Consider the following 12403-nt stretch of genomic DNA (forward strand, 5'->3'; position numbering starts at 1 on the left):
AGTGGTAGAAGTGGAAAACCCGGGGACTAGATGTGTATTTGAACGTACAGTTGGCCCTCCACATTTGCGACTTTGACTTTTGTGGATTTGATTATTTGCAGATTTAATTAATAGAATCATAGAATCATAGAGTTGGAAGGGACCTCAAGGGCCATCCAGTCCAACCCCATTCTGCCATGCAGGAACTCTCCATCAAAACATCCCTGACAGATGGCCATCCAGCCTCTGTTTAAAGACCTCTAAGGAAGGAGACTCCACTACACTCCGATGAAGGAGTTTGTTCCACTGTTGATCAGCCCTTACTGTCAGGAAGGTCCTCCTAATGTTGAGCTGGAATCTCTTTTCCTGGAGCTTGCATCCACTGTTCCAGGTCCTGTTCTCTGGAGCAGCAGAAAACAAGCTTGCTCCCTCCTCAATATATCATCCCTTCAAATATTTAAACAGGGCTATGATTTGTTCTCTCTAGCATAGGTCCTCCAGCATAACTCTGCTGGAAGTTGACCATAGAGTCACACTGGAGGACCTAGAGATTCTTAGGAAAACACTTCTCTAAGCATTTGTAGGTCCTCCAGCATGGTTCTTTGGTCAGCCCCTGATGTTGATCATAGCGTTGTGCTGGAGAACTAAGAGAATTATACACAGATGTTTTCTCAGGTTAAAAGGGGGGCTTTTTATTTGCAGTTTTTCCACTTTCACAGGGTCCTGTGCCCCTAACTCCAGCAAATGTGGAGGGTCTACTGTAAAATAAGTTGGTTCAGACATTTTGCATTACATATAGAAGACTAATGTTCAAGCACTCTGTTTTTCCCTTCCCCCTACATTCTCTCTTTAATAATTAACTTTTTGATTTTTGTCAACTAGTTTGTCATAAAATCTGAACTGATAATTATGGTTTGCATGGCCCCTGCAACCCAGAATCTAAAGCAATGCTTGTTCATTTAACATCAAACCACAACTTGGCATTGCATATAAACTGATATATTAATAATACAGCAATACTTTCCTCCTGTATAACTCCATCATGTTTGTCCAGGACAAAAAAAGCATACAGTGTTCCCATGAAGAAGAACATCTTTGAATCTTAGCCAACTGAAAGTTATTTTATGAAACAATGCACTTATGACCAAATAGCAAACTTTTAAAACAGTAATTTGTTTATGAAGCAATATCTCTTCACTGGTATAAAAGGACCCCACTTTTAATATCTTCTAAGTTGTGCCTTCTGATTTGCGGAGGATCCATTCCAGACCCCCCCCCCATCAGAAAAACTGCAAATATTGGAGCCCCATTGTTTTTAATGGCCACATGATCCTGCATGAGGCCCCGTGCATGCGCCACAGGCGGGCATGCCATTTTGTCCCTCCTGGCTTCCCGCCCGCAGAAATTCAAAACTGCGAATGGAAAGTCAGCAAATCCAGAGGGACGACTGTATATTGTAGCAGAAATTGTTCATTTAATTATCAATTTTGTACTCATTTAATTAGCAAATTCTATCATTTCGATAAAGTAAATCCTAGATATAACAGCATGGTGGTATTTGTTTCCAGTTTTTGTCTTATTCCTTTTTAAATTGGCAGAAATATTCTCTGAAGTTAAAAGGTAGACACAGAATCATAAAAACAGAGTTGGAAGAGGCCCTATGGGCCAATGAGTCCAACTCCCTGCTCAGTGTATGATCTCCAGCTGAAGCATCTCCAGAAGGTCCAGCCTCTTTCTGAAGACATCCAGAGAAGGAGACTCCATCACCTCTCTATGAAATTGGTTCCATTGCCAAACTGCTCTCACTGTCAAGACGTTTCTTCTAAAGTTCAATCGAAATCTACTCTCCTGTATGTTAAAACCATTAGTTTTACCCTCTGGGCAGAAGCCCAGCACCTTTTTGTAGGAGCCCTTGAAGTATTTAAAGAGTGCAATCATGCCACCCTTCAGTCTTCTCTTCACCAAGTTGAATGTGCCCGGCTCCTTCAACTTCAATCTCTCCTCATATGTTTTGTTCTTCATACCCCTTATCATCCTTGTTGCCCGTTCTCTGAACTCACTCCAGTTTCTCTATATCCTTTAAATGAGGCTCCCAGAACTGAACAAAGTACAGTGGACCGTTCATGTTGGCAGGATGGCAATCCACAGATTTGATAATTCCTGGATTACCATGCCCCATGTTATTCAATGGCTGTACATACATATGGACATGCTGATGCTTCTATGCACACATCACTGAATAATATGGGGTGTGATCATTCACATTTTTTGCCATCTGTGGTGGGAGGTGGATGGGAAATGTTCACTGTACTACAGATGAGGACTGAACAGCACAGAAAACATGGGGACTATTATGGCCCAGGACAGACTGGTGCTTTGCGCTGGCCTTGGGCCAAAATTAGGGTTCTGTAGGGCTGGGCATCTGCACACGGCAAACCTTACTATTGGTGCGTGGGTGCCATGATTGCGCGTGCCCATCCATACGGAGCACCCAATGATGACATCCATGCGGCGCAGTGCCACGCCCAAACAGCACCATGCTACATGGATGTCATCGTTGGACACAAGCACGCCAACAGCGCCCTGCACATGGCGCAAAAAGAACTTGCCAGGAGTGGGTTCTTTTTAGGCCTCGCAGAGGCCGCAGCATTTGCCCTGGTGGTGCAGTGGTTAAATGCTGGTACTGCAGCCACAACCTAAGTTTGATCCTAGAGGAGGGCTTCAAGGTCCACTCAGCCTGCCATCACTTTGTAGCTTGTTGGGCACAAGTGGCTTACACATTGTAAACTACTTAGGACGTGCTAGTTCACTGATAAGTAGTATTGAAATGTACTTGCTGTTGCTGTTGCTGCAGCTTCATATTGCTGGCCCATGTTCAACATATGATTAACAATAATCCCAAGATTTTTTTCACATGTAGAAACTGTGTGCCTGCATGTGTACACAGCTGAATATCCCTTTACTTTTTTTTCATGGGTATACATTGTGTACTAAATATGACTAGCTATTTCTTGTTTAATATGAAGTCTGCACTGTATTCAATTCAAATATTCTGTAAAACTTGCAGAAAAAAAGTAGTCTTACGTGGCATGATTCCTTGGTCTACCAGTTGTTCTCTTGTCCGCCTTTGCTGTAGCCTCAGTTGTAGTACTGGGAACAACAAAAATAAAAGAGGTGGAATAATTATTTGACAAATAGGATCATCATCTTACAGACAGAAAAATGGCTTCCAGGCACTCTGGGGGTGAGCATCATCTAAACGCCACGACTCCAAAGCGGCCGGAACCCATGCCCATCTGCCCATCTGTTTCGGGCCTAAGACTCATGTAAATCTGTAAAACTTCTCAAGGCATTTCATTTTGATGGTAGATAAATATTAGCAAGACAGCAAGCCATCCATGAAATATTAAATGTCTCTTTGCAAATGTCTGCTACAATCAGTCCAGGGGAAATTACAGCCTTATGTGCAGCTTTTTCTTAACTCAAAACAAGAACTGGAATACGATAGTTAATTCAGAGAAGAAAAATGTGCAGCCCTCTACATGTTAGACTATAAGTCCTAGCAGCCCCAGACAACATAGCCAGGGGCAAGGAATGCTGGGAGCTGCAGTCAATCATCTGCAGTCCAGCATTGCACAACTCCATTCCTAACTAGTGAGAGCTCTGAAATCCATTTCAAATTTCACTTCACTCAAGCACTACTTTCTTAGTCTTTCAGCTACAAAATGGATTTTTTAAATTATACAAGTCTGTCAAAGCTGTTGTGAGGATTACTATGATCAAATATGAGAAGTGGCTTTAATATTTAATTATAAATAGGACTTCATCAGAGATGATATACATTCCCATTCAGCACTATAAGAACATTCAAAAGTACCCTACCACCAGAGATTTGCACAGGGCTGTAGCATGTACATTCATATAAAGTTCAACATGTGCAGTTTAAGATCAAAGTAATATTCCAGATAAAATCCATATGAGCAAGGGCTAATCTATTAAAATATATAGCCCTGTGCAGATGCACCAACTCTGAAAATATGCTAATGCTAGGTGCAAATGTTTTTGTGCTAGAGCAATGACACTGATGGATACATACCCAAGTCATTGTAGGACTTGTTCTATTTTTATATATAGAAACAAAACAAAAACAACAGCCAGATGATAAGAATAAGTGAGTTTGCTGCTGAGCACAAAGTTCAATAGAGTACTGTATTGGCTTCTCCCTGCTTACACAAAAAGTGTGCTTAATTGATTAAAAATAGATGTAAAGAAAAGTTCATTTGTAAGGCAATAAAGGAAAAACATATCACATTTAAGAAATGAATCTAAGACACTGGAGTGTTTTAAATCCAACTTCACAACTTGAGAAACTCCTCATAATGAGAAGTAGTAATACCAACAAAAACTGTAATTTTACAATTTTGTTTTAAATTACAAATATCTTCAACATGTAACATTAGTTTTTAAAAAAACAAACTCCTTACACAATAATTTTTTATTGATGACAGAATAGTATGAATGTACATTATTGGCCTATTTGTTATTCATTCTTTCAATTTATATCTTACTTTTATCCCAGGGTGATACAATTAAAAGGATATGGGCTTCCTCCGTCTTTCCATGACTTGCTTTCTGACGACTCACTCTTTTGACACTTGCAAATTACAGACAAGTTCCATTAATTCAACAAGGGATCTGCTCTTTCATTAGTTCTTCCCTGTGAGAATCATTTGACACTGCTTGCATGCATGCACACGCATGGTCCCAAGGCTTGCTACAGAAAGAGCCTACTCCTCTTCCTTGAAATAAGGGAACGTCTCTGTATCATTTGCAAACCTGGAAACAGCAGAATATTGTCAGTCCTTCTTCCCGTGAAGTTTTGCTTTGGACTGCTTGTATGCATATGCTGCTTGCAAATTGAGCTGAGAGGGGAAAAGCTGCTAAGCCAACTACGGAGGCTTGTCTGCAACTAAGTGAGGGCTGCTTGGAGCCTTTCCCCCGTTTCTCTGGGATTGTGCTTCCTCTTTACAGTTTCAATCTGCTTCCAGTCTGCAATGCTTCTGAGATCGTGAGGAGTCCATCTCCTACAGTATTTGTTGACCAACCATGAAATAATGAGACCAGACACAGTATTTTGGTTAAACAAGGGCCGTGTTTATTGACATAGAACCTGTTTAAATGTTTGAGGCCTGGGGATGAGCAAATAAAGGGGGGAGCAACCTGATACGGGGTTAACTGAGGTCCAGATGTCAACCTATGCTCATTTTGGAAGGCCAACCTGGAGGCTCTCTCCCAAGCCCTGCGACTTTATAAGAGACAGTAAGCCCCCAGATCAGCCTCAAGGACAGACTCTTTCACAACCGCCCAAGCCCCATGTCAGGGGCATGTGGGGCAGGGCAACAGGCACTTCAATTGCCTCCTCTCTTGCATGTGAACTCGCTTGGCCCCATGAGCCAAACACAAAAACCCCTGGTCTCCTCTCATGTGGGCCAACACTGTATGGTTTAGAGACCAATACTGTACAACATCTGTGCTTATACAGTGGGTCCTTCCCTTACACGGGGATCTGTTTCGGACCCCTTGGGTAAGGGAAATATCGCGAATGCTCGAGCCCCATTGAAAATAATGGGGCTCATGCACGCAGTACGGTGCGGTGCGCATGCTATTGCCACTACCGGCACATGGCTTTCAGCATAAGCGGAAAGTTGCATATGATGCGAGCGCGCTATAATATACTCGTCCCTCCACTTTTGCTGGGGTTAGGGGCAAAGGACTCCCATGAATGTTGAAAAAATGCAAATAACAAAAAGACTACCGTATGTTTTTACCTGAGATAACACCTCTCTAGAAATCTCTAGGTCTTCCAGTGCAACTCTATGGTCAACATCTGCCAGACATTGACCACAGAACTGCACTGGAGGAGCTACAAATGTCTAGTGGACTGTTCTCTCTAAGAATTTCTAGGTCTTTCAGTGCAACTTTTTGTTCAAGTTGACCATAGAGTTGCGCTGGAGGGCCCAGATATTCCTAGAGAGAACACATTAATAAAATCCATGAATAATCACAAAAATCAAAGCTACTAATGTGGAGAGACGAGTGTATGTCATAGAGTAATACACTGAGAACAGGACACTGAAAGTAAACTTTTGTTCATTCATTTTATTTTACATTTGGGTGTGCGTGCATGTGTGTGTATACAGCATATTACTTAGATTTTGCATGCATTCAAAAGTTATATATACTGTTATTTACACTTTTTGATGGCCAAAAGGCACTTGCAAACTAAAAACAAAACAAAACAGGGTTCCACTTTTCAACCAGTTCCACCTTCTGATAGTATTCTGCTCCCTAACCCATCAGATAAGTGGCAATAGATATCATTGAGATTTGGGGGTAGAAGTTTGATCCTCTTTAGCAAATGTAAGCATGTCATGGTTTTCATATAATGTTTCTTCAGGCCTACATTAAGCACGCAAATTTCTTATCAAATCTATTCTTTCTCACCATAGCCTCACTTCAAATTTCAATTTCACTTTTTATGACTCCATGGAGTGATAATACTGAATATGTAAACCTCTCCCTTTTCTTTTCAATCACAATGGCGGGAATCTGTTAGGTCTGGATCAAAGATCAAAATTTGTAAAGAATATTTCACATACCATCTAAGAACATGCTAAATCAGAGTGTACAGTTCCTTCACGGAAGGAAACATTAAGTCATAGAGAGAGAAAGAGATAAAAATGGATCATAGAAGAAAGACTCCATGATAACACCTATACTCAAAGGTTACAGACTCTAAGTACTATTTAGTAGTTAACAGGACATGATATTATTTTAGCCATTTTAACCTTTATTAAACTACCATTCTAAACAACAAATGCTTGACCTAGTGCCATAACTTTGAAATACTCCTCCTTCTATGAAGAGGGAAAAAATGAAACCTCCAATGAAAACAAATTTATACCAAAGTTTAATGCTAATTTAGTAAGGAAGCAGTAACTCATCTTGTAGAAGAAACTTTCAAATATAATTTCAGCCATAAACAATTTGGTTTTGTGCTGCTAAATATCTGGATCTAGTGGCCTACTGTGAAGTCCATCTGCTTAATGTAATGAATAAAACCCGTGCTTTTTTTATAAAACAACATGGGTTCAGGAAAGCATAAACATACCTCAAGAGAATGGCAGCACAATCTTATATTTATTTAGTCAGGAATCCTAATGTGTGTTACATGTTTATTATATAGGTAAGACATTTTAAAAATAATAATTTCCAGTTTTAAAATCTCAGAAAGTGTTCAGTGAGTCTGCTTGTCGGATTTGTTCTCAGGTGTATACGTTTGACAAGATGTCTCAAGACATGTACTGTCTCTTGGGGCAAAGATCCAAGACATAACAGAGAGGTGGACAAGCAAAATCAAGCCCAGTGATCATTTCCCCTTCCTTCTGTAGGAAAAAAAAAGATACTGGAAGCTATAGTCTTCAACATATGAGTCGACATAAGAAACTATGAGACACCGGGGAGGAAGACGATACCATTTGAAGGATGTGGACCAGCAGTATGCTGCAGAATACTAAGAGTGAACAACTATCTCTGCAGGTGGTCCAACAGGAAAGATTTGGGTTCTTGAACCATAGTCTGTGTTTTCAAGAAGGGCTTCTGGAAAAGATGGATTGTATCTCACAGCAGGATCTGCTAGGAGTCTCGATGATATGGGGACAATACTACAACAACCCACCAAAACTGATAGAAAGAAAACGGAAAGCAGCTGGAGATAATGATACACGGTTTTAGATGCATGGTTTGGTCATCCATAATGTAAATCCATAGTTGCTCAACTATTCTGAAGCATTTATGATATGTTTTGATAACTCACAAACCACGGTGGGGGAAATTAACCCACAGAACAGTTTGTATTTCAACACCCATTGGGACTTTTGGGACTTGATCAAAAAGCTAAAGGCTACTCACTCCTATTTACCACTTAAGGCAGACCAGTATATTATTATCCCAATATATAACAGATTGCTGAGACATAGTGGCTTGCAGAATACCATTGAGTGAGTTCAGAGCTGCAACCCAGAGCTCATTCTGTAAATCATGCAAATTATTCAAGAAGTTGCAATCTACAGGTGAGGGTGTTTATAGAACTGCTGGTACTAACATCTCACTATTTTATTTCACATAACAAGGATATGTGGACCAGGTTTTGATAGCAATTGATGTAGAACTTCATACCAGAACTAGCAGTTTCTTAAAAGAACAGAATTGACTACTCTGATGGAACAGTTTTTTCATAGCCACCTTATATAAGAACATATTCCAATACTCTTTAATCTGAACTCCAATGGGTTTTATAGCATGCTCTGTTCAGCTTCTGAAGTAGGTGTTATGAAACATGTCATCTAAAACATCCAGCTACAGTTCGGAGTATATGAGTATTATAAACATTGTGATTTATAATGTGAGATTCACTAGGCTATGCACACAGCGAAGGCACACATTCAGCATTAAAGCAGAGCAAATGCACTTAATTTTCTTCACTCTTCCCCCCAGAGTCATCATCTCAGTTTCCTCCCATTTTGGTCTTGTGTGTTGTATAATTAAAAGATCTGGCAAATGTAATCTCAGAGCCATTGGCAATATTCTTTTAGACATCCTGGAGAACAAGAAACGTTCCAAAAGACTGGAGGAGGGCAGTCTGTGATCATTTAGAAGGCAATGTCATAATCACCAAAAGTCAACATGGGTTTCAGAGAAACAAATCATGAAAGACTAATCTGATCTCTATTTTTGATAAAATTACCAGCTTGGTAGATGAAGGGAATGCTGTAGATATAGCATAACTTGATTTCATTAATGCCTTTGACAAGGTTCTTCATGACATTCTTGGAAACAAGCTAGTAAAATGTGGGCTAGACAATGCATCTGTTTGTCAGAAATGGAATACTAGATATTAATTCCTGCCAGAATGGATTGGAAAATCAATTATAATAATAACACTTATGCTGAATATAAGTTAGCTATAAGTTATATAACTGGATATAAATGTTTAATAGGTTAATTTATTTATTATATTTATTTGTATCCTACTCTTTTCCCAGGACTGGGACTCAGAGCGGCTTCCTGTCCTTATAGCAATTCCTTAAACGCTTGTGTGAACAGGTAGGTCTTCACCTGCCGGCGGAAGGCCATCAAGGAGGGAGCCAGCCGTTCTGGTCTCTTCCCTGGGAAATCAGGGAGTTCCAGAGTCTAGGGGCAGCTACCAAGAAGGCCCTCCCTCACATCCCTACCAACCGTATTTATGATGGAGTTGGAAGAATTTCTAAACAATTACCATCTCACATTCAGCCACCAAGAAGGCCCTCTCTCGCGTCCCCACTAACCGTGGTTGTAATGGTGTTGGAAGAATTAGGATGTAAAATAAATGATAAGGAATGGGATACAGAATTTGGGAACAAAGACACCTGAAAAATTTATTGGTTTCGATAAAAGAAAATTATTATAAGTTGATTTGGAAATGGTATCTGACTCCAGTGAGACTACATAACATTAATAAGAATAATTCAAAAAAATGTTGGAGAGGCTGTCAAGAAGTAGGGTCATATATGCCTATGTGGTGGCAATGTAAATATGTACAAAATTTTGGGGGAAAAGTGATATTAGAAATAGAAAATGTTATGAATATAAAAATAGATAGAAGACCGAGTATAGTTATATAACTCAGAGAAATGGAAAAAAGAAGAAAAAGATTTGGTAACAAGTTTGCTCACAGCAGCGAGATTAATAATAGCAAGGTGTTGGAAAACGAAAATACATGTAGAAGTGGAGGATTGGTACAAAGAGGTATGGAAATTAGCTATTAATGATAAATTGGCATGTAAACTGAAAGTAAAAAAAGGACTATGGAAAAGAAATGAGGGGATTTGCAAAGAATTTATTGAGAAAGTACTGAGAAAAGAAGATGGAAGATTGCCTCCACAAGATGAACTGAAATTTTGGATGGAATATAAGGATGGAAATGGCTCCAGGGAACTTGGGGGGCACTGAGGGGTATATAAAATAATTTGTTAAAATGTAATAGAACGTAGGGAGATATCTGCATAAAATTTTAAAAATAAAATAAATAAAAATGGTGTTGGAACAGAGAGAAGGGCTTCTCCAGAGGATCTCAGAGTCCAGGCCAGTTCATACCAGGAGAAACAGTCTGCCAAACAGTGCGGACCTTTGGCATATAGGGCTTTATAGGTAATAACCAGCACCTTGAAATGTGCTTGGAAACAAACTGGCAGCCAATGAAGCTGTTTCAACAGGGACATTGTATGGTCTCTGTAATCTGCCCCTGTTAACAGCCTGGCAGCAGCTCTTTAAACCAGCTGTCCACGGTTGCTGAATTTGTGACTCAGATACTATATCCCTGGATTGCTGATTATTTACCTTTACCATAATCTGTAGGTTGTATTATTGTTGTTGCTGTTAGCTAAATTGCAAGTAGTGGATAAATATTTTCTAAACAATTAACATCTCACATTCAGTAAAAATACAGAATAGAATCACAACTGGTATTATGCAGCGAAGCATTCTAACATCACTGTTTAAAACAAAACAAGCAGAAACCCTCACTGGAATAATTTCCTTAAAATAATTTCTACAAGATTCTGACAGTAGGGTTTTTTTAGGGGGGGGATCACAATGAGTAGTGTGGAAGTATAATATATATATATGTACTTTAGCATGCCTAGATGTCAGGTCACACACTTCAGTCTGCAAGATGAAAGAGGCAGAGAGTGGAGGAGGAGATAAAAGGACAAAGTCGGCAGCAGTTGATTTTATCCCAATGCTGACAATTACATGGAATCAGATTATAAAATGGAGCACCAGAGATGTTCCACAATCATTTACATGGTTGGAACAAATACTGAGACACATATGGGTAATGTAAGAGACTATTTTGATACTGTAAACCCAAAATCGTTAATTCAGATATGAAAGCTCTTGCATCAGTTTATCACCAACCTTCACATGGGCTTCAACTAGTGATGTCTGAAAATAATAGCTTAATTTTCTTCTTCCGAACCTTATTATTGCCAATATTGTCCACAGTTATGAAGGCTAGAGGAAAAATACCATATTGAGGATTTTAGGAAGGCTCCAGGAATCCAATACACCCCAGAATCAAAAGCCAAAGGGGATGGGGATATTATTAAAATCCCATTATTAAAAAGGGTATTTGAAATTGCTCTTTGTTATACAACACAGATATGGAAAAACCTGCTACATATGTTCGAATGTTGTATTGCACTTTCAGGTTGTTATTCCTTTCTTGAATCTGACATATGTTTGTAGGTAGTCTACTATTCACCTTCAGGATGTTTTCTTGTGGCACTCACTGTTATTCCTACAATTCAATTAAATTCACTCATATTTCTAGCCCACTTAATCTTTTAGGCTCAACGCTAATCACAGACCAAAACATCATATTTAAGATAGCCAACATTTTCTAATACAAGCTTGGGTTCCAAAAGTGATCTTTAATAAAAGTCATTACAATGCTTTCCAGTATGTTTAAACTAGTTTTGGAGAGAAGAAAGCCCCTTAAATATGAGATAGCCACAGCGATCAGCCTCATTTGAGTGCTTGCAGCCCATATAATAAAGATTGAATAATCAAGAGAGATAGGAGAAAAATTGTATACAGAGAAACAGATGGCGTCTTAGGCCCAAACCATGCACATGAAGTTCCCAAAACATATAGCTTTATATGTCAAACTGGCACCTTGAATTGTGTCACAAAGAGAAAAATCACAACAGATGCTACAGCACTAATGAAGTATGTGCAGATTTGGCAACGACAAGTGTTGGAACACCATGTTCCACCTCAGCAAATATGTGCTCAGTCTTATGGGGTGACTTTAGGTCAATCACTATATTTCAACGTTTGTTGTTGTTGTTGTTCTTGTTGTGTGCCTTCAAGTTGTTTCCGGCTTCTGGCCACCCTAAGAGGTTTTCTTGGCAAGATTTGTTGAGAGGAGATTTGTCATTGCCTTCCCTTGAGTCTGAAGGCTTGAGAGACTGTGACTTGCCCAAGGCTATCCAGCCTCTCTGTTTAAAGACCTCCAAGGAAGGAGACTCCACCACACTCCAAGGAAGGAGTGTGTTCCACTGTCGAACAGCTTTTACTGTCAGGAAGTTCCTCCTAATGTTGAGGTGGAATCTCTTTTCCTGGAGCTTGCATCCATTGTTCCGGGTCCTAGTCTCTGGAGCAGCAGAAAACAAGCTTGCTCCCTCCTCAATATGACATCCCTTCAAATATTTAAGCAGGGCTATCATATCACCTCTAAACCTTCTCTTCTCCAAACTAAACATACCCAGCTCCCTAAGTCCTTCCTCAAAGGGCATAGTTTCCAGACCTTCACCATTTTAGT

General features: G+C 39.6%; 1 protein-coding gene across 2 annotated transcripts in view; it reads right to left on the reverse strand.

The window, feature by feature from the left end:
* Window positions 1–12403, reverse strand: part of LOC149306275 (myocardin-related transcription factor B-like) — an 81878-nt gene that overhangs the window by 31407 nt on the left and 38068 nt on the right. For both annotated transcript variants that reach the window (XM_089477030.1, XM_089477029.1), the window contains one exon: window positions 3064–3129. In XM_089477030.1, coding sequence (XP_089333156.1) covers window positions 3064–3129 — 66 coding nt within the window. The remainder of the gene's footprint in view (window positions 1–3063; window positions 3130–12403) is intronic.

This window comes from Sceloporus occidentalis, unplaced genomic scaffold, assembly GCF_023333645.1.
Source record: "Sceloporus occidentalis isolate IW3139 unplaced genomic scaffold, rSceOcc1.0.p SCAF_10, whole genome shotgun sequence".
NCBI lineage: Eukaryota > Metazoa > Chordata > Lepidosauria > Squamata > Phrynosomatidae > Sceloporus > Sceloporus occidentalis.